The 22,082-nt window shown below is 37.0% G+C and overlaps 1 protein-coding gene across 5 annotated transcripts in view; it reads right to left on the reverse strand.

Moving 5' to 3' along the window:
• Nucleotides 1-22,082, reverse strand: part of GPBP1 (GC-rich promoter binding protein 1) — a 37,221-nt gene that overhangs the window by 5,031 nt on the left and 10,108 nt on the right. For 3 of the 5 annotated variants that reach the window (XM_071425370.1, XM_071425371.1, XM_071425375.1), the window contains 8 exons: nt 15,203-15,321; nt 11,128-11,251; nt 10,424-10,647; nt 9,725-9,791; nt 7,511-7,695; nt 6,415-6,555; nt 5,807-5,971; nt 1,948-2,132 (listed from right to left, as the gene is read on the reverse strand). In XM_071425370.1, coding sequence (XP_071281471.1) covers nt 1,948-2,132; nt 5,807-5,971; nt 6,415-6,555; nt 7,511-7,695; nt 9,725-9,791; nt 10,424-10,647; nt 11,128-11,251; nt 15,203-15,265 — 1,154 coding nt within the window. In that variant the 5' untranslated portion in view covers nt 15,266-15,321. Of the gene's footprint in view, nt 1-1,947; nt 2,133-5,806; nt 5,972-6,414; nt 6,556-7,510; nt 7,696-9,724; nt 9,792-10,423; nt 10,648-11,127; nt 11,252-15,202; nt 15,322-17,244; nt 17,418-22,082 lie in introns of all 5 variants that reach the window. The other 2 variants (XM_071425372.1, XM_071425374.1) reach the window with 1 other exon arrangement.

Raw genomic sequence — 22,082 nt, forward strand, 5'->3', positions numbered from 1 at the left:
ATAGTTAGCTGAGCTTCAGTTTTACTGCAAGCAAGCTCAGACCTAAGCATGGGATTCAGTGAAGTAAATAGTGACAAGAGCTTCTGTTTTTGTAAGTAAAATTTAGGCTAATAGCTAACTAACTTTAAAGCAACATTCTGTAATGTTAGCAGCACCATTGTCCCTTTAAACTGACACCATTCTAGAATGGTTAGAAGGATGAACTACACAAAAAAAATTATTTGGATTAGCCAACTTGATACCAACAGGATTGCTGCACGTTGGAAACTTCCCCAGCAGGAAGGAAGCCCTTTTGTACCAAATGTGCCAATACTTTTACTAGGTATGCAAAAGTAACCTGGGAGCTAAGGTGGTGACCCATTGTGCAATTTACCACAAAAAGGTTTACCATAACATCTGTCCACATGTGTGCTGAGCTCACAGTCAAAGCACTGTGGCAATATGGACACACAGCCTCTCTGGAATACCACAGAAGAAAGACATTTGCCCAGAAATCCTAACAAGGCTATTTAAAGTAATTTGAATTTAAAAACTAAGAGTTAGATCTGACTCCCATCTGCCAGCCAAAAAATCATGAGCCTCTAGTGGCCATAGATTTCACAGACTCCCAGAATATCCTGAGTTGGAAGGGATCCACAAAGAATGTGGCATCCAACTCCTGGTTCAGAACAGAACAATGCCAAGAATCATACCCTGTGACTGAGAATACTGCCCAAACACTTCTTGAACTCTGTCAGGCTTGGTGTTGTTGGGAATCCTGTTTCAGTGCCCAGCTATCCTCTGGATGAAGAACATTCTGTCTTTCTCAAAGTCACAGATTTTCTCCCTACAATGGCAAGCACCATTTTCCATTTTTGGTATTCCAAATTAGTATCTGGCAAGTTGAAGTCCCCCATTAGGACAGCAGCAGTTGATTTAGAGGTGCTCCTTAGCTCCTTAAAGGACAGTCAGTGTCATCATCCTGGGTGAGTGGCCTACAGTGGACTCCAACAAGGACATTTGCTTTTTTTGTTTGCTCCTTAATCCTTATCCAGGGGCCCTTAACCATGCCATCACCAGCCACAAGCTTCAAATATTCCACCCCATCCATTAGATACACCACCACTCCTCCACCTCTCCTGCTGTCTGTGCCTCCTGAGGAGCCTGCCACCATCCACAACACTCCAGTGACAGGACTCATCCCACATGGTGTCACTTATGGCAGTGATGTTGCCACTGGTGGGAAAAAAGGAACTGAGCAGGGTGCTTTGTACTCTTCATACTCAGGAGGAGTAAGAGGAAATGAAAGTTTCTTCTACAGGCACTACAAAATGAAGAGTTGTCTAGTCCAATGTATAGACTATCACTGAAAAAAAAAATCTGTCTAAACCATGAGAATCTGACAGAAGACTGGGTTGTGATTATCCAGATATTCTCATATCTACCAAATGCTACTGCAGTTGGATTACTGGGATAATAGAATTGTTTCAATCCTTTTCATGAAATTACTTTCTCACCTTCCAGTGGACTGTCTTGTGATATCACTAATAGTGTCAACAAGTCAGCTACAAAAATAATTAACTACTTTAATAATGATTAAAACCTCACTGAAGTTTTATATAAAATGCAGCACTTAAAATATTTTTAATACAAACAGCAATTACATGTATTGTTCCTCCCAGACACCTAGACCAAAATCAGAGGGATGAAATCACTATGTAGTTTGCTATATTCTTTATTAAGAAATAAACTTTCTTTACTTAAAAATTGGATGTAAATCAGTACACAGGTCTAAGAAACGAAGTATATCTCATTTAAATTAGTACATGTCTAAAAGATAAATTTTACTTTAGTCAAGAAACATTTTATGCTTTCTCAATTTTCAGATTCTGACTTCTGCACTAGCAAGAATTTACGAACATGATCAGCTACCATGAAGAAACACTTTATGTTTTATATGGTACATACCTATGCTCTGCCTCAAGTGAGCTTGAAAGAACATTTGCCTGAGGGAAAGCTGAAGACTGAATGATCTGCTGAGGTGTAATTGAAGCATTGCCATTCTCCTGCGGAATCTCATTTTCAAAGTTTCGGTTTATATCTCTCTCACGATGAGGACTGTTGCTGTTATGCAAGCTGAAGGACTCATCATCCTAAATACAAAAATAATTTTACATTACAAAATGTAAAAGTTAATTCCATCCACAAGTACATATTCAGAAGAGCTGCAATTCAGTAGTTCTGTTTAGTTTAAATTAAGTTTAAATGGAGAGACTCTGTACTTCACAGGTAATTCTGTTCTGGCATTTGCAACACCCACATGCTACAGAATTCCTAAGATACACTACTGATCAAATAATGCAGAAAGCACCTCACAAGCTTTTCCCCAAATTTTTTTCCTGCAAAGTTTCATACTTCTTAAAATTCAAACGTACTTCAGCTGTTCTTCATACTTACAGAAATAATGGGGTGTTGAATTTTTATTGTTCCTAAGTAAATATCAGAGCTGTATGTGGCAGAAGAAGTCTGAAAGTATATGAGTTCTCAAGTTTACTTAGTCTAAGGGACAGGTCACAACACCCATACCTCAAATAGCAAAGTCTCTGCCATGAATTCAGAAAGACTGCATACTGCTCTTTAAATTCAGACAAGCTCACTTACACACATGCACTCAACCCTAGCTTCTCAGGCTGTTGTGAACACCAACTGGAAATTACTAGACATTAAATACAAATCAGGAAGAAAATTTATTTACAAAGATGACTGTTCAGGTTCACTCAAAGATTAAAAGGTCTTTAGTCTATAAATATGAGGTATTTCTTTCTACTCTACTCATTCAGCAACCTGTAATTCATATTTATGAATGAGCCAAATAGCCTCAGAAGTCTTACCAATTGTAAAAACAAAGAAGAGTACAATCATTATTAGTTAACAACTTCTCAATAACAAAATCCCTAAACTGGGCATATAACAGCATTACCCACAGGAGGAGGAAATAATGCAATCTTCTGCATCTGTAAGAAATCATACTTCAGAGCACAGGATCAACACCACCATTGTTTCCCTCCCACTCACATGTTGTCTGCTTTCAGAAATATTAGAACAGTCAGCAAGATATTGTTAAGAACACATATCCCAGTAAACATACATTCAGCTGTTACATTATATGCCTGAAGAATATGTCACATAATACCAAGAAAAATGTATACATTTACTAAGCAGTTCTATAGGACAAAACAGCTCCTTCCGAGTGTGATTCAGCTGCTGAGTACAATTTGCTTCATTATTTCATAATTCTGAATCTCTAGATGGTTCCTAAGATCTTTCTAATCTTAAATCAAAATCTTTGTGTATTTCCTGAACACATGAACAAAACTATCTCTAATATCCATTTCAGGGTACTCAGTCACAGAATACCTAATGAAAAGATGCAGGCTTTTCTTAGCTGACACATTAGTTACACAGTCCCATTACAGCAAATTGCATTTTGCCTGAAATAAGATCACGGTCAGTAAAGTCAGTCTCACTTTTATCAGCAATGTACACTGGCACTGTTTCCTTTTTAATATCTCAGAAGCCTAATTCCCTTCCTCAAAATCACTTGTTTATCTGGCTGATTTCTAATTTATGGGATTTTTTGTTTTAATAAGACATTTTAAACCACTAATTTATAGCAAACAGGCTTGTAAGCACCTCATTCTGAATAATAAACTACATATCTTCACCTGGACTATGATAACTGGTATGATAATTTGGTGGCTGGTAGCATTTGACACAAATATTCTCTAGTATCAATTGAACACTGCATAAATCAATTCAGACTGAAAGAAACCTGATGCATATTATACACAGCCATTATAGGCCTTCAAGCTCTCAATTAGTTAGAACCAGTGGCTTATGCATATAGTGAGCTATTGCTCCTTTGATTAGACCAAGAATAGAGAACTTCTGGCTACCTAAACACTAATAAGAAAGAAAATGGTTTGAGAATCATTGAGAAGCAGAACAAACTTTTGTGTTTTATAGGATAACTAGCAGCCAGGGTATGAAACACTGCCCTTCACAAGTCTGTTGGGACTAGGTGGAATTCACACAAAAGTACAGAGGGAGCTGGCAGTTCACTGAGCTACTTTCCATCATTTACCAGCAGCCCTGGATTACCAGAGAGGTCCCAGGCAACTGGAGGTTGGAAAACGTGATGCTCATTTGCAAAAAGTATTGGAAGGAGATTCCAGGGAACTACAGGCATGTCAGACTTGCCGTGGTACCAAGGAAGGTAGGGGCAGACCACTGTGAGTGCCATCACACAGCACATGCAGGACAATCAGGGGATCAGGCGCAGTCAGCACAGGTTTGGGAAAGACAGGTCCTGCTTGGCCAACCTGATCTCCTTCTATGACCAGGGGACTGCTTAGTGGATGAAGAAAAGGTTGTGGATGTTTTCTGCTTGAACTTCAATAAAACCTTTCTTTGACACAGTATTCCAGAGAATTCCGCAGAAGCTGGCAGCCCATGGCTTGGAGAGGGGCACTCTTCACTGGGTAAAAACTGCCTAGAGGGCTGGGCCCAGAGGGTGGTGGTGAGTGGAGCCATATTCAGCTGGTGGCCAGTCATGGGTGGGGCTCCCCAGGGCTCCCTACTAACCACTTTATCAATGATTTGACAAGTGCACCTCAGTCAGTTTACAGGTGACACCAAAATGGGTGAGAATTCTGATCTGCTGGAGGACAGGAATGCTCTGCAGAGGGGACTGTACAGGATGGATCAACAGGCCAAGGCCAATGGTGTGAGGTTCAACAAGGCCAAGTGCCAGGTCCTGTCCTTGGGTCACAACAGCCCCAGGCAGTGCCACAGGCTGGGGCAGAGTGGCTGGAAAGGACCTGGGGGTGCTGGTGAGAGCAGCTGAACATGAGCCAGGCTGTGCCGAGGTGGCCAAGAAGGCCAATGGCATCCTGGCCTGGATCAGCAATGCTGTGGCCAGCAGGGCCAGGGCAGGGATTGTCCCCCTGTGCTGGGCACTGCTGAGGCCTCACCTCCAGTGCTGGGTCCAGCTCTGGGCCCTCACTGCAGGAAAGGCACTGAGGGGCTGGAGAGAGTCCAGAGAAGGGCAATGGAGCTGGGGCAGGGGCTGGGGCACAAGTGCTGTGAGGAGCAGCTGAGGGAGCTGGGGGTGTTTATCCTGGAGAAAAGGAGGCTCAGGGGGGACCTTATCGCTCTCTACAGCTGCCTGAAAGGAGGCTGTGGCCAGGTGGGGCCAACACTGTGACAGGACACAAGAAATGGCTCAAGTTGTGTCAGGGGAGATTCAGGTTAGACACCAGGAAGACTTTGTTCACAGGAAGACTTTCTACCACAGGAAGGAAGGGTAGTCAAGCACTAGAATGGGCTGTCCAGGGAAGCAGCTAAGTCACCATCCCTGGAGTTATTTAAAAGCCACTTAGATGTTACACTTGAATACACAGTTTACTTGCAGACTTGACAGTACTGTTAATGGTTGGACTCGATACCAAAGGTCTTTTCCAATATAAATTCATGTATGATTAGTTTACTAAGCCTAATTTATCCTTTTTATTGTTGCTAAGGACACACAAGTACTTAAGTCATCAACATGCACTAACAGATACTGCAGAAAGACAAAAAGAAACTACAAAGCAGCTGGAGGAAGAGTAGTACTTGGAAAAATGTTTTTAAATTAATCAAAAGGTAATTACTTTCCTTCATTTAGGGATCCAAGACCATTACTTAACAGCTATTTACAGCAAAATCAGAAGTAGTTTATTGTTTGTCTGAAACCTACTGGATCTACCATAAGTATGAAAAAAATTACCTTCTCTTGCCCATCATGATTCTCATTTTCATGTTCCTCTTTCACTCTATCTCTTTTCAATGCTTTCAAAAATTCACTCTTCTTATCAGTCCGCATTCTTGTCAATTTTGTTAAACGAAGCTGACCAGATTTGTCAACAGGGGATGAAGAATTTGACCGATTACACTAGTGAAGGAAGTCAGAAAAAGAAAGAATGTTAGAAATGTGTTCATTCAGAAAAATTTTAATTAAAGACACAGGTATCTGTTCTTTCAGATTTTGCATATATTCACAATCAAAAGTAGAGGGAAGATCTGTATTTTGGTATAAACAGTTTGTAGATGTAAATCCAGAGATGCAGGTTTATGTGGGCCTTCTGAAACATGTAATACCTTTAGCAGTTTTGAAGCCTAAAAGTATCAGGCTGTATTTTCTAATGTGGGTTTTTATTCTAAATCAAACTTACAAAGGAAACTGCAGTACTTTGAGGCTAGCGATGTGCATTCCACCTTTTCTGAACGTTAAGTTCCAAAAAAACATACTTAATACAATTCTGTACAAAATTTACTGACCATCCTCCCTTAAGCAAATTAAATGTTTTATAAATTTAACTACAGCCACTACTTTACCTCTTTCACTAAATTTTGTGTTACAGCAAATGCCTTGACAGTTGATTTGAAAGGACTGAAACTGCCAACACCATATGCAGATTCATGAGGAAACGCATTCCCAAGTTTATTTTCTTTTGCTTGGCTTTTCCACTGTGTGGGCTAGACAGAAGAATAAACAGAGAAGTAAAGAGTCATTAACTAAAAAGGATTCTTTTCAAGAATCTTCAGAAAAATGATTAAGCAAAAGCAAATCATAACTGCAACCTTAATGTAGTGCAAACATCTGTTTTCTTGTGGAAAAGAGGCTGTTTATGAGCAATTCATCTGCTCATAAATACTATTCACGCTGTTTATATAAAAACTAAAATTTCAAAACAATTAAGATCCTCATATTTGAGGTATCAAAAATGAAATATGGGACTTCAACAGCTGAAAGCATTATTTTAGATTCAAAATGTTACAGAGTTAAGAACTAATCCACCATATGGCTCTCAAGAGCACAGAAAAATTCCTGAAACAAAAAAATAGAGATGAAGCCAGTGAGAATAGCTCAGTTAGAGCCTGGTGATAATGCCAGGGTCATGGGTTTGAAGTCCATATGGAGCATTCACTTAAGAGCTGGACTTGATGATTCTTGTGGGTCGCTTCCAACTCAGAATATTCTGATTATGTGTATGGAAAGTCGCATTTGGAAAGAGACCAGAATGATTCTACTAGGTTATAATGTCATCTCTGTCCATAACTGGGATAAATTCTGAAGGTAATAGGCTGACTATACCTCTCTAAAATGTACCTTATTTTGTTCTGTTGAAATCATATATACAAAAGGGACTGCTATTCCATAAATTAAAAAACATCATTTTTACTCTCCCTTGTACAGCTGTTGCACTTCTAAAAAGGGGTAGATGAGAAGCAAAGAGAAACTAAATTATAATTTAAAAAGAAAAATGTAAAAAAAGTTGTTTCTATTCATTTTTGGGGTGTGTTGCAGTTTGCAAGTGTTGAATACATGATAATGTAGGAACAGTATTCTCAGGGATGAAATAAACACACTGAGAATTACAGCATGATGTTTCTAGGCATGTTTTTCATAACACTGGTATCCAATACTCACCTTTGCAGGTGGAGTTACAGGTTTGGGGACTAATCCTTTATAAACACTTGTGCCAGTTCCATTCCTTACCGGCTGCGAGTGAAGGCTTCCCACTACTGGGAATCCAGATATCCGCAGTTCTTTTGTACTGCCTTTTTTAATGACCAGCATTCTCTGAGATCTAGATTTAGGATTTAAAGGGTACTCTGGAAGAAAAAAAGAAGTGTGTGTGTATATAGATATGTGTGTGTATGTGTGTCTGTGTACACAACTCACTAGTTTTTAGTTCATAAGGTACTGGAACAGCCATCTGATCCAGAGCAAACAGGCATAAATCAGGAACATAAATCAGTATTAGCTCCACAAATAACATACTGTGTGAACCTGGAAAAACACAGGTTCTGTTCCATTTTCTACAGTCATCATTTTAAAAATATTTCACTTGGCAATGCAGGAATTGCACTTTTTAAAAGAAAATATATTCTTCAAAGAAACCTGCTACACATTTCTAGAGACTCCTGTGTAGTAATTCTACAATCAAAATACTGTTAGTTGTTGATAGTTACTCAAACTTCACAAGAGTTTATGGCTTTCATATTCCCCTTAAGATTTCCAAAAGAATAATTAGTTATCTATTTATTAACAGCTCAGTTTAGAGCTCTGCACTGAGGTTCTATAAACATGAGACAAGATGTGCACTACACATTAGACCATGGCAATGACCAGTTTCTCTAGCTCCATGCTTCAGATGGACACAACAGAACAAAATTTCTGTGTTCATTGGAGAACAAATTAGGAGACATACAAATTTAGTCAGCTATCAAACTAGAAAAACTGCCATTTAGCAGCATTAAGGAACATCCATTAAAACAGTTCTAAAATTTTCAAAAAGAAAAAAAAAATCTTTTTTGTACATGCATTCCAACATTAAGAGCCTTTTCAAGGATTATTTCCTCTCCCTGCAAGCAATTCTACTTCACATAGTCACTATACCCTGTTTAAAAAAAAAAAAACAACAAACCCTTTCTTAAAAGAATACATGACTTTTGCTTTATTTAGCAAGTAGATGCTACAAAATAGTTATCATAACTGTAAGTTTAATTCTCATTAAATCTCAAGACAAGATTTTTCATAATATTTACAGGCTCCCATCACATATGCACAAGGTAAAATGGAATCTAAAAGATGCCTATGTTTTTAACAGATATTAGAAGGGATTGTAACACTCCTCTAGCCTGAATAATTTTTCCTTCTAAAGGGAATAATAACAGCCTTCAGTTTTTCAATTACTAAACAAGACTCTTTTATTGAAAGATAGGTTATCACATGAAAGCTGCTAACAACACAAAACCAGAAAGCTGTCCAATTATTTATGATGCTGTAAAGGTTTACAGCAATTAAATATCTATGTTGAGGGGTTGGCCTACATCTAATATTACTTATCATGCAAAAAATACCAGTTAAGTACGAGAAAAGAATCAGCAAACTAAAATACCTTTAAAATCTCAGTATTAGCAGTAGTCTAAGTAGACAAGTAAAAGTTTTCATGTTTAATTAATTTTTTTTAAATAAAGAGAAATGTTCGTATTGTGAGTACATTTACTTTAAAACCCCTGCCATCTGATGCTACCACTTTCTTGGGGTAAACAATTGACAACATAAAGCCCATTAGAAGTTGTAAAATGTTAGCCAAACACTCAGGTGAGGATGAGAAAACAATCCAGACCTCAGGTCTGCCCAATGTCCCTGCCCAGGATTGTATTTGTCATACAAATAATACACAAACACAACCAACAGCATAAGACATTTGCTTCTAGAAAGAGACCTTAAATCTCTGCACGCTAAACTACTCTTCCAGCTCTCCCAGGTTTCTCTCCAAATTCTTCCAACACATTTTACAAAGCCTTCACAGCTAGCAATCAATACCACTTATTTAGGTGACCAGCCTTCATTGCACTTCCTCTTGAAAATAAAGGTGAAGATTTCTTGACATCTTTACAAAAAAAGATGTATACTTGTTCTGGGTAAGAGTATTAGTTGTGGTGGCATCTACAGACTAGCTAACTGATACGCATATGGAAGTGCTACCCTTTAACAAAAAGATACCTACATTGTAATAACTTGAAGTCTTCTCAATCTATACATTTAGAATTCTAAAAAGAGGCTTGTGTTTCAAATAAAACAACTTCAGATCTCTACTACGTTTTTGCATTTAAAAACAACAAAAATACTCACCCCACACACCTGCAGCTAGAGATTTATTCTGGTTTGATTCCCTCTCATATTCAGGGTTTAAAGATGGCTGAAAGAAAGTTTTGTCATTATTAAAAGAAGTAACCCTTGAACTGTGGGATGAATGAACTAAAGAATCACAATAACACCAAGCAGCATGACCTCTGCTGACAGACTAAACACCTCCCCCAGGAACCAAACAGGACAATGCTCACTTGTTTCTCTTCTCTAACAAAATATCTCAGGCAGCAGCCAATGCCATTATATGACAGCAGCAGAGAAAGCAAAAAACCAGCGATGTATGTTTCTTCAAAGAGTAAGATCACCCTTCCCCTTACATCCTAACTGCAGGTTACAGCATCAGAGCTCAAAGGCCACAGGCATGAAAATTACTTTGTTACTATTTCAGATTCCAATAAGGTAACTGTGTAGAATTTAATACATACACAATACCACAGCAGATAGGAATACAACTGTAGTTTCACTTAAATACACAAATAACAATAATAAACATATAGTGAAAAATCTGGTTATAAAACAAGAAACAAGTTATTAGACAAACTACCAACACTCCCTTACCTACAGAAAATTCCTTACATGATGATCTGAAACTGGTGAAATCTCATGAAGCGACTTGTAATGGACAAAATGGTATTTGCAGACAAAATGAAACCTTTTTAATTGTAATTACAATTTACTTACGAAGTCCTCAGCCTCAAACTGGTTGGGTACTTCTTTTTCTTCCTTTTTCCGGGTTTCATTATCAAGTACACTGTTTTCATGCAGTCCCTGGCCTTTTCCACAATGGAAGGTGCTGCTACGAGAACGGGAACCTCCACCATGGTACCCTCCACGTCGGTTTATATTTTCTGGACCATTTCTGCCTTGTGAACGCCAACCATTCCTCTCTTTTCGCCCAAAATGCCCTTGGATTTTAAAATTTTAAATAAATGTAATTACAAACCATTTAAAAATAATATTTTACTCTGCAGAATTGTTAAAAAAGCTAAATCACAAGCTCTATACACTGGGATACAAGAGCATAGGAAACAAGTTTTCAATCGCATAAGCAGCAGGGAAGGATCTCACAAAACAGTGCCAGAGAGAAAATTGCCAGCCAATGCTACAACAAGTCAATCTCTTTTTCTGGCTACTCATTTTATATGTTGTTGGCTGGAGTATTAACTCAACATTCATATTCTACTCAAGAGAGAAATACACCTGCAATCGCATCACTTTAGCCAACCCTTATGCTCACATCCTCTCCCAGATATGTCTTTCCATTACCTCTCTTTCACTGCAGAAAAAGAATTTAGCACACATGAGCTGTCATCATCAGACTTGCTTTCTAGCTAGTGCTACAAAGAAATGACACAAACATATTCACAGTATTCCATAAATTATACCTCCATTTGGCCTTCCAGTGTTAGGATCAAACCCTTCCGAAGAATTGTGTCTTCTGCGATTTGCTTCATAACGATTCTCTGTCCATGAAAAATTTTCAGAATGTTTCTCAAAATTCAGTGATGACTGCAAAGGAGCATAAGTGGTAGACCTGAGATCTGATTACTAACAACTTAATCATCAGAACTGTAACATGCACATTGTTGACAGTATATAATTCATTCTTACAAGAACTTTGAATGAAAGGCAATGCAGCAGTCCTCTCATGCAGAGCTGTGTCACCATCTCTCAGGCTAACAAAGTGGAAGCTGCATCTTCTGATCCAGGACACTGAAACAGCCCTTGAGTCACATGCCTGTGACACAAGGTAAGAAGTGTCTACTCTGTTTCGGCAGCAAAACAGAGCACAAGTGACATGTGTTGCAGCAGAAGAAAATTTTTTTTTAAAATATAAGAAAGGACAGAAAATCACAATTTGGAAGGCTGAGAAGAAGTCTGGGATCTTAATCTGGATTTGCAGAGACTACATACAGGCATTCCATAGAAAGCAAGGAATCCCTTCCACCCCAGGCAGCTATACTCAAACAAATCCTAATTCATTAATCTTGGAATTATTACAATTTAAAAAGGCAAATACAAGTAGTTATGAAATACTAATAAAATCTAGAATCAGAAGTGCCCAGATTCACAAAGATACCTCAAATTTTCAGCTTATAAGCACACATAAAGAATTTTTAAAGAAATAAATCTTTAATATATCAGTAGGAAGATAAGTAGTAAACTAAAATCGTATCTTGAGAACAGCACAAAGAAATCAAACTACATCCTGACTAGAACTCATATCTAAAGGGATTAAACCAAAAAACATTTTTCCTTACACAACCCATATTTTCCTTATAACTTCTCTCTGGGTGTACCTTTAAAATTACTTCCTTCTTCCCACCTAACCCACAGAGGAAATCACACACACAAAAAAAGATCCCCAAAGCTCTATGGAAAACACCCCTGTAGAGCTCAAGGTGCTGTTCAATATTCACTGCTTAAAATTCAAACTCAAATAAGTGTATCTTTAAAAATCAAAGCAGGTATTTTTAGACTGTTAATTTTTAGAAGTCAAATGTACAGGGACTACCCTCTCAATCTGAGACATGGGACATGAATTACTTGACAAACTCTCCTTGGAGAGAGCAAGACCAGAAGACTGCAAAAAATTGTTAAAATAAAAACTTCAAAAATTACCAAATTAATCTAAATATTTAAGTGAAAGAAAATCCTTAAAAGATTTTGACTGAGCTGCCAAAAATTTCAGAAAGCACTAGATCTGCCAATCTTAGGTGAAATTTTAGAAGATACTTCATGTGTTCATTTACATACAACAACCTGTAAAGATTTTTTTTTAATTTAACTTTCTTTTTTTGTATTAACTTCAAAACAATTGACGTTTTTACAAAGTATAACTGACAGCATTTTATATGTTGTGTTTGAGTTGTACATGCTATCAGGAATCCGACACTTCTGAACAGTGTGCAAAGATCATGCAGTTTGCATTTTCCCCACATGATGGAGATACCTGCCTATGAAGCCTCTCGAGGCAGAGATGACAGTAAGCTTTGTAGTCAAAAGGAAATGTATTGATTACTTCCGTAAATTTAGAAACTATCTGACCCAGTTCAGCCAAACAAGAAAAAGGGATAGAAACAACATAGATTTTAAGACATACAGGAAGTCTAACTGCTTAACAAGAAGTAAAAGAAAACTGTAAAACTGACTTTATCTATCTGCAATGTTCCCATACCTTTTTCACAGCAAAACTTTCTTAAAAGTTCTGTCCATGTCCCAAAATGGCTTCACTATTCACAACACCTTCCCATTCCAGCTGCCCATTTGTAATACTGCACTGACACAAACACATTAGCTCCAGACCTGAACAAAACCCACTGAGTGACAGATACACACCTATTTAGGTGGATTTTGCTGTGTAGTTGACAGAGAGATGAGAAAAGCTTGCTGTTAAATGGAAATCAGCAGCAATAGATGAGATGCTACAATCAAGCTACAATCTGTATGTGTATGTCACATTAAAAAGTTCATTCACAATCACAGTTTCCTGGTATCAGGTTTCTGTAATGCCAGCCTTAAGCTATGTAAGGAAAAACATCTCAGCTACCACGGGCTCCAGGGGAAAACCAGGGTCCTATAGGTGTAATCTCTGAAAGTGATCACACTTCAGAAATATAAAAATTGACTAAGCAGAGCTCAGATTCTACTTCTCAAATGTTTAAAATGTCCAAATGTTGCTGATACCATAGCCTCACCCCAGCTCCATTCTGCATGAAACATGAGACACCTTGTCTTCCTCATCATCTCCATCCCTCTTACCTGCTTTTCTCTTCTGCTTTTTTGCTATACAGCAGAAAATAAGTCTATTTTAGGAAATAGAGGGGACAGGGAGCCACAACACTTGTGACCTGCCTCGTGGAGGAATCACAAGTCTTATTCTGCAAACTAAGAACTACAAACAGACTTTTCAAGCACTTAAAATCCAAATGGGCTGTGTATCACAGAACGCTCATCATTGAGGGAGCAGGTAATACAGGGAAATAAGGTGCACTCCAACAATGACACACAAATATTACAACAGAGTAATACACACAACATGGAGTTTCTGAAAGAGAAGAAAATCTAACTAAACTCCATGAGGCAAATAATCATCAAAGAGGGAAGGAAAAATGCACTTGCAACAAAATTGCATACAATTCAGAAATGCCTCAGATAAATTCCAGTGGTGCTAGAGCACTTCTGGAACTTTGTTTTATCCTGCTATATTGGCACATAAAGCATGCAGGTAAAGCTCTTGCAGCAGACTCTCTAAATATGTAGTGAAGATTGTTTTGCAATTGTGACACCATATCAATTAAGCTGCAAATACTTTTCCAATTTAAAACATATTACATTGAAAAAATCAGATCAAAAGAGCTGAATTAATCAGAAATCACAGAGAATGAAAACAAAGACTGCTCCTTAATTTGGATTTTCAGACACTATGTATCCTGGAACAGATAGGCTTTATGTTCCCAGAAACAGACAATACTAAACAAAGAATCTAGCTAGGTCAGGGTAGAGGAGACATAAACAGAGTGATATAAATAAGGACATTCAATGACCTGACTAAAAAAATGTGTTTATGTTTGTGTAGACATACAGAATCAAAGCATTAGGAACACAATTAACACTGCCATCTCTCCGTGCATTTACTAATACCACAAGCCTATTTGCCCTAAGTTTCTCAAGGCCAAGCATTTTCCATGGAGGTGAAAGACTGCACAAAGTCTATATATTAAAAAAAAAACAAAGCAATTCTCATAGCAGCAGATATAAATGTTGAATTCAAACAATTAGAGTGAAGATAGGTCTACAAATAGGGAAACAGATAACACGAGTTTTAATATCCACTGCTGACTCTGCTTCTGCATTTGCACAAATTAAGAAAGAGTAGAAAAAACATTTCTGAGATAGATATACTCAAGACTTCCAGGAATATTTACTAATTTTAACAATTAAAAGAGATTATTATTTCCCATTTCCAAGCTGTCCCATTACATAAAGTAACAGTAGTCTAAATGAACAACCAGAGTGGAGATGCCTAACAATATGAAAGTACCACACTCCACCAGTAGCAACAAGCATTCCACCATCAACTGCAGAGCCACTTCAGAAACTCTAAAAAAGCATACTTTTAATCACTTGGATGACAGAATAATACTCCCTTAAAATTTAAAGGACACAATTAAAAATCAGAAACAAGAACATCAAGTACATGCTTTGTCTTGGTACTTCTAGCATGGAACACAGTAATTAAGTTTAAACAACTGAAGAAGGCAGTCTTAAACCAACCACAGCCAAGGCCAGATATGTGCTTCTCTCCATAAACTAAACTGCTGAAGCAAAAAACTACTGCAGTCATCTGTCATCACAGTATTCATTAAGAGATTGGCATTTTTACTGTGATTGAGGTTATGACATTTAGATTTCCCTAATAATGACAGTGCCTTTTCAAAACAACAATACAAAACATACCTTTGTTGATGATGGTGGAGTAGGAAAATTAAGCCAGGCTGGAGCAAAGTCATGCTGCGCCATTTAGGTCCAGACTCTCCGAATCACTGAAAAAAGGCTTAGCACCTCATGGCAAGTCCCTGTAATCAGAAGAAAATACAAGAGGATTACACTTCTTGTCTTTTGTTCAGTATTTCACTTCTGTTTTCCCATATTGTTTTCCTCACAGATCTGATGTAGAATCTATCATCATATAATTAACAGTATCAAATCTGTGTTTTTATTACTAAAATGTCATATAAATCAAATATATCACAGGAATTATGAAAATACAAATGTAACATTTCTTTCTTTATTTCCTCCTATAAATGGGATGAAGCATCTTGTGTAAGGTCTGATCAAGAACACTATGGCAAAACTAGCTTGCTGAAATACATTCTGGTACTATCTAGAAGGGACCTGGCAAGTTATTTTATTAGCTTCCTAGAAGCTGATATTTTTAATTAATCCCTAACAGTTAGTCTCAGCAGCCATATGAAAGTTCCTTATGAAAAACCTACATACTTGGGCTCATTACAAACCTCACAATGTCTCTATGTCTCCTCTCTTCAATGGAAACAGAGTCTATATGTCCAGAGTATCAATATCCAGTAAAATTCTCTAGTTTGAAAATGGGCCAAAGAACATAATGGTTTACTATTAAAATCCACAAATACTTTTTCTACCCTACACTGTTCTCACTGGTAAGAAAATATTTCTCAATAAGCAAGAGAACACAAGGTAATGTGAAGCGTATTACCTGAAGCTGAACTGTAGCAGAGACAGGAAAGAAATGGATTAACCACTCCCTGAATTATACTAGGGCAACCAAACCATGCTCTGCAGCTAGTCACGGCAAAATGGTCAATGACTCAAAAAATTTCTAGTATGATATACATGCTGTTAGAAATCCAGCTAGTGAAAATATAATAAACACCCACACACATTCTATAGGGAGGCCCAAATAAACGTGAATTCCACATCTCTGCACAGCAGAGTGCAAATCTGTTATTGAGCACAGATATAATTCACTTTAATCTTTGGCTGCTGTAATGTATTACTAAGAGATGTGGAATCTGAACTTGGTAAGTCATAATTATGGTTGTTCTCCAGCCTGAACCAGAATATTGCATGCTACTGCAGATTTCCATCAACAGACAAGACTGTTCCAGCTTCTAAAAGGAAGTCTAATAGATTTGTAAGATTTGACTTATGTAAAACTGTACTTAGTTGAGCTGCTGTTTGTTTTTAATGACGTGAGCTCATATCTAAGTTTTTGGGAACATCCAATACCATGGATAAACTGTGGGGTAGGACATACAATTAGTACAGTTAAACAGGGGCAAGGTTAAAGGTATGTCTCACCCAAATAACTAACTTAAAATTACTCTGCTGAAGTCATTCAACTCACTCCTACACCAACTTCAGCAAAAAATCCAGAGAAATTTTCTAAGTATTTCCAGTTATATCAAACTAGTAAAATATAAATTAACAAAATTCAGGAGTCAATAAACCATCACAGAAATCGCTTCTCTTCCTAAAAGGAACCACATTCACTTTTACTGATATATCCCATTCAGCAACAATATACAAAAGGGCATATGTTTACAAATGAACCAAGAGATGTTAAATTAAGAAGCAGATTCCAGCAAGAAAAAAGTTTCTTCCTCTTCACTTGGACACAGTTCTCGTCAAGCAGAAGAATCATGATATCTTCAGAAATTATCAAGACAGATTTTCAGTACTGAAAGATTGACACAGCAACAACAAAGTCTTCAGACTGAGGCACTTACAGTCTGAAAACAATGAGTAAGATTAGGTTTATACTAAGTGAAAACTTAAAGATTCCACAAAATATCACCAAGCTATTGGTGCATCAGCTATTAATTACAGCACAGAAGATCCACTAACAATGTGACTTAACAGATTTATATTAACATTTTTAGAAAACTAGTCAAGCTTCCTAACATTATTTATGCAACTGCCACAAGAAGAGTTTGTTATTAACTCACTATCAGACTTACCTTTTATCCTTTGCACAAAAGATTGCGTGATCACCAAGTAATCAAGGACTGGAAAAGGTATTTTGCAAAAAGACCTTTTCCCACAGCTCACTGACACTGGCTGCCTATTTCTTCATGCAAAAATTTTTCTAGAAGGAGATTCAAGTCTTCCTCATGTTCTCAGCTAAAAAGCTCTGAAAAAAATTTGATATTGCTGCTCTGTCGTATGAGTCAGTCCTTTTCTTAGAAAGAAATAAACTTAAATGGTTAAGACAGAGACCTGCACCAAAACTACACAATACTCAGAGCCAAGTCAGCAACAGAATATATATATAAGTTTCAACAAATCCATAAAAGACAAACTTTTAGGGCTAATTCTTCCAAATAGTTTTAACAAAAAAAAAAAAAAAAACAGCAAGAAAAAAAGCACAGACTTATTTCTAGAAACTACCTGACCAAACTCAGAGGTTTGCAGTTAGGCATTAACATGAAAAACAACTCCTGTGGATAGTCCACACCTAAGTCAAGAAAAGATTTTCTTTCACCTAATTGTACATATGCCTGGTCTAGCAATTAGATGTGGGAACAGAGAGTTCTTTCATTATTAAACCTTTCTAACTTTGAATAGGCACAAACATCCCAGACAAAATTAAACTGGGAAACAAAGGGCAGGTCAGGAAAAGGTATTTTAAAACTGTATTAGAGGACATAGTCTACCCAGCTTAAAGTTACTGGTTCCATATTATACCAGGTTTCATAAACATTCTTACAGCTGCTAGCTTTCTGATGCTGCCAACAAGTTTGCCCTATATGTAAAGAAAAAATTATTATAAGCATGATCTCTGTTCAAATGATCTAACACATATTTGATAGCTCTAGGATACTCTTCATTCTCAGGAAGGTATTTTTCAAAGGTGAAAATGTGAAATCAGAAAACAGATCACAAAACATAAGAATGGGATGTCAGCAAGGCACCTCTACTGCCACAGGCAGGATTTACTAAGCTTAAACCTTTGTGATCAGCTTGGCTGCCAACACTAGTGCGTTTCTTGCTTGCTTTCCAACTTAAGCTGGACCAACAACTATCAAATTATACTGCAACACATTCTAACACTAAAAAGGTTCTTTCTACCTTCTTTCCCTGCTATTCAGGTCTGTACCTAAGCTATCCCAAAGAGTCAGATATGCATCTTCATTCTGTGTCCACGAACGCCTTTGCAACCTTTCTTTAGGTTGCATACACACTATCTACTACTTTGTAATTAAACAAAAGCAACATTTTATGTATTTGAATAGAACAAACGTCAGTAGCATAAAATTGCTTTGTATTACACTGACATGAAACTATACATCTACCAGCAAGTTTTCTCTTGCATACACACAACATAAACACTGTTCAGTAACACTAATAAAGCAGCTGATGCACTCCCAGCATTAACACAGCTATCAGAAGTAAACCTAGTGAGGTAAATACCACAGAGTCAAACAATTCCAGTGCTTTCAGAAACTCTGCTGGTAACAAAAGAGCAGGCCCAAAATTCATAATGAATGTTTAAGTCACCATTCCCTATTAGCACATATTTGCCATTCTCTAACCGAACTGTGGCAAAAGCTAACTTGGCTCAGACTCTCAGCTACTAAAGCAGAGCTGCACAATTCTAGAAAGATAAGAAAAGGATACTGAAATACTGCTATCCTCATACTATTAACACTCCAATACATTTAAAAGTCTTTAGTCAGACTGGTCAAACTATTGTCTCATCTCAGCAATAGCCTCTTGTGACCAATTCAAGTAAAGTGTAGTGACCTTAGTAACAAAAGTCTTCCATAGCCCATAAATTTAGATAAAAGTAATGTGTTGCTGTGTTGTGGATAACAGAATAGTTTAGTGCAAAGAAAGAAATCCTGGTTTTAAGTTTTACATCTTGAGAGGAGAATCTGAAAGAAGTCTGTAAAGAATTTTGCTTTAAGTAACATGCAGTTATTAATCCAATATTCAATTAAATAAAATTTAATTCTGAAGTTTTATGAAGTATGATCTTCAATAATAAGGTACCGACTGCGAAGGAATAATGAACAGCTGGTTCCAGATAATGTACAGTGAAGAGATTTGTAATAAATATTACTCAGTCAGCTGCTTTGAGCCATATTTGCAGCTGGAATAAGACTGCACCAAACACACCCAACCAACACAATAGAAAAGGTTGGGCTGGGCTTTTTTTGATTGAGTCAACAAGGTTCTTTTGTGACAGAAACTATTTCTTAGCAGTTGTAAACCAGTAGGAAACCCTATATTCTAAATGAATTTGTGTTATCTGCATAGTATCTGGGGAAAACTGGTATATAGTCTCTGTCTTACAAAAACAAGTAACATGCTATGAAAAGGGAATCAGAAAGCTACTGTATGAATCAGAGTCAAGACTTCTGGGAAAAGGCTAAGAAACACATTTAGGGTCAACACCCAAACCTGCAAAAACAACAAAAATTAAGCTAAAACAAGTACCATTGGTTTACCTTGTGCTTACCAAATTTAATTAAGAAATCAAACAGTAAAGACTATAGCAAATTTTCCTCACACTACTACATTTTTCTTTTTAAATTCACACAAAACAAGTGAAATCACATTTAACAACAACAACAGAGGGATTCAACTTTACTTGATGCAATAACAAACTATTTCAGTGATCAGGAACATGAAATGTCTAAGGAATCTGGCTTACTTTGCCTCACAAAATGAAGACATAAGACTTTTTTAAAAAGTGGTTATGAACATCTAAAGGAGAAAATTTCAGCAAGAAAGGAGATGTGTTAATCCAAAACACCACCAGAATCACAGGGTATCAATCACAGTAGATTGAAGGTGGACAGACACAAGGTCCTGAAAATCATAAGAACAATATTCTGAAATAGTTTTAAGACTCAGACAAATATTTGAAACTGTTGATTTCTATTATACTTCTAAATCAGACCCCAATCATTGTAACTAAAGAGTTTAGCATGCAGGATGATGCATTACACGAAAGTAACACTGTAAGAGCTAATCCACTTTTTTTTCACTATTTTCAGTGCTAACCACGCAAGTGTGATGTCTCTCCAGCCACTTTTTTCTCTCTCCTCTCTTATTTGAAATAAATATACAGTTGAAAAAACTATTTTTTAAGCACAAAAAACACCCATTACAACTAAAACGTAAGTAAAATTCTGGTTTTTTCCTGCAATAATACAAATACAATTCAACACAATACAAAAGCAGAGAACACCCTTCTATTCATGAATTTTTCTATTAGCCTGCTTTCAGATTACTTTAGCAAAGTGCTTCCTCAAACTTCATCTTAATACTAAAATTTTCACCTTATCTGCAACCATTCACTCTTACTGCTACAAGCAAACTTACTAACATTTAAGTTTCATTTGCAAAGCTTGTTCATAATACACAGATCAAGGAGATGCAGATAAACAAACTAGCTGAAATAGCAACCATTCACTCTTACTGCTACAAGCAAACTTACTAACATTTAAGTTTCATTTGCAAAGCTTGTTCATAATACACAGATCAAGGAGATGCAGATAAACAAACTAGCTGAAATAGTGTCATGCAGTACATCTTGTCTCTAACAAACAGCTGCCACCACAGCCATGCTAGTCATGGATTTCATGCTGTTCACTCCGGGGCAATTCCACCAAGCAGGCGGACTGGAGTACCTGGCACTACTTTCCAACCCCTAGTGGAGCCCAAGAGCACCACAGGCTACGCACAGTGCAGAACCCCAGCAGGCATCTGTTACTCCCGATTGTATCTCTGTGTAGCACAAAAAAAATGGGAATACACTGCAGTGACATACCAGAGTCAGTACAGGGTAACTGCACAGCCACTACAGACAGAGTCTTTGTCTATGTACCACCTCACTAATGCTGCACTACACCAGGAAGCACTTGTGCTGCCAAATGTTATGAAGAAAAAGGATAAGACATGAAGACAGAACTAGACTATTTTTCTCCCATGCCAGGCATCTGTAAAACACTGAAAACAGTTAGCACAGACAAAGCTTTAAAATAAATAAAATTAAAACTGAAATGAAAATTAAAATAAACTAAAAATAAATTACAAATAAAGTAAAAATAACATTTAAAATAAAAAGAAATAAATTTTTTTAAAAATAAAATAAGAAGGTCTCCAGCTCATACTGTAGAAAATTTACTGTGTAAGCAGACTACTATCACATAGTAGAAACTCATATAATGTCTTCTGCACTGCTTCTAATGACACAGTAGAATAGCAAATTCCTTGACAAAAGTATTTAATCTGGCCCTAAACGTATAATGAAAACAAAGGCTACTTACACAAAAACATAATTCACGTGGTCACTTGTGGTCCCTTTTAAAGACAATTGTTTACCCAGAATTTCTTCTAGATTTAATTGTATTCATCAAACCTTTACAGCATTAAAAATCAAATCTCCCTTTAAGATTTACACAACACTGAAAATAGCCGCAGAGCATCTCAGGAATACAGGAATCATAAAAGTGACTGTTGTGAGAATTGAGCTGGAGGCAATCTCTGCACTGTCTGTATAAGTGGACACGAGAGCCCGTAGATGGCAGGGCAAAAAAAAATCACCTTCTGAAATACTGCAAGATGGCAGGGCAGAGAAAGCAGATGTAATCAAAGCATTTGGGATTTCAGTTCTCTTGTACCTAGAGCCTCTAGTCCCATTAATAGTATTAACAAAACTAAAGTCTCCCTCGTCATTTGCATCTTCACAGTTCTACATGAGAAGTGAGTTTAACGGCTAACTAATTTTAAATTTGGAAAGGACCTGAAAAATTAAAACATAACATCCAAAGATAACTCTGAAAGA

Source organism: Agelaius tricolor, unplaced genomic scaffold, assembly GCF_023055355.1.
Source record: "Agelaius tricolor isolate 1412-34295 unplaced genomic scaffold, bAgeTri1.0.p SCAF_4, whole genome shotgun sequence".
Lineage (NCBI taxonomy): Eukaryota > Metazoa > Chordata > Aves > Passeriformes > Icteridae > Agelaius > Agelaius tricolor.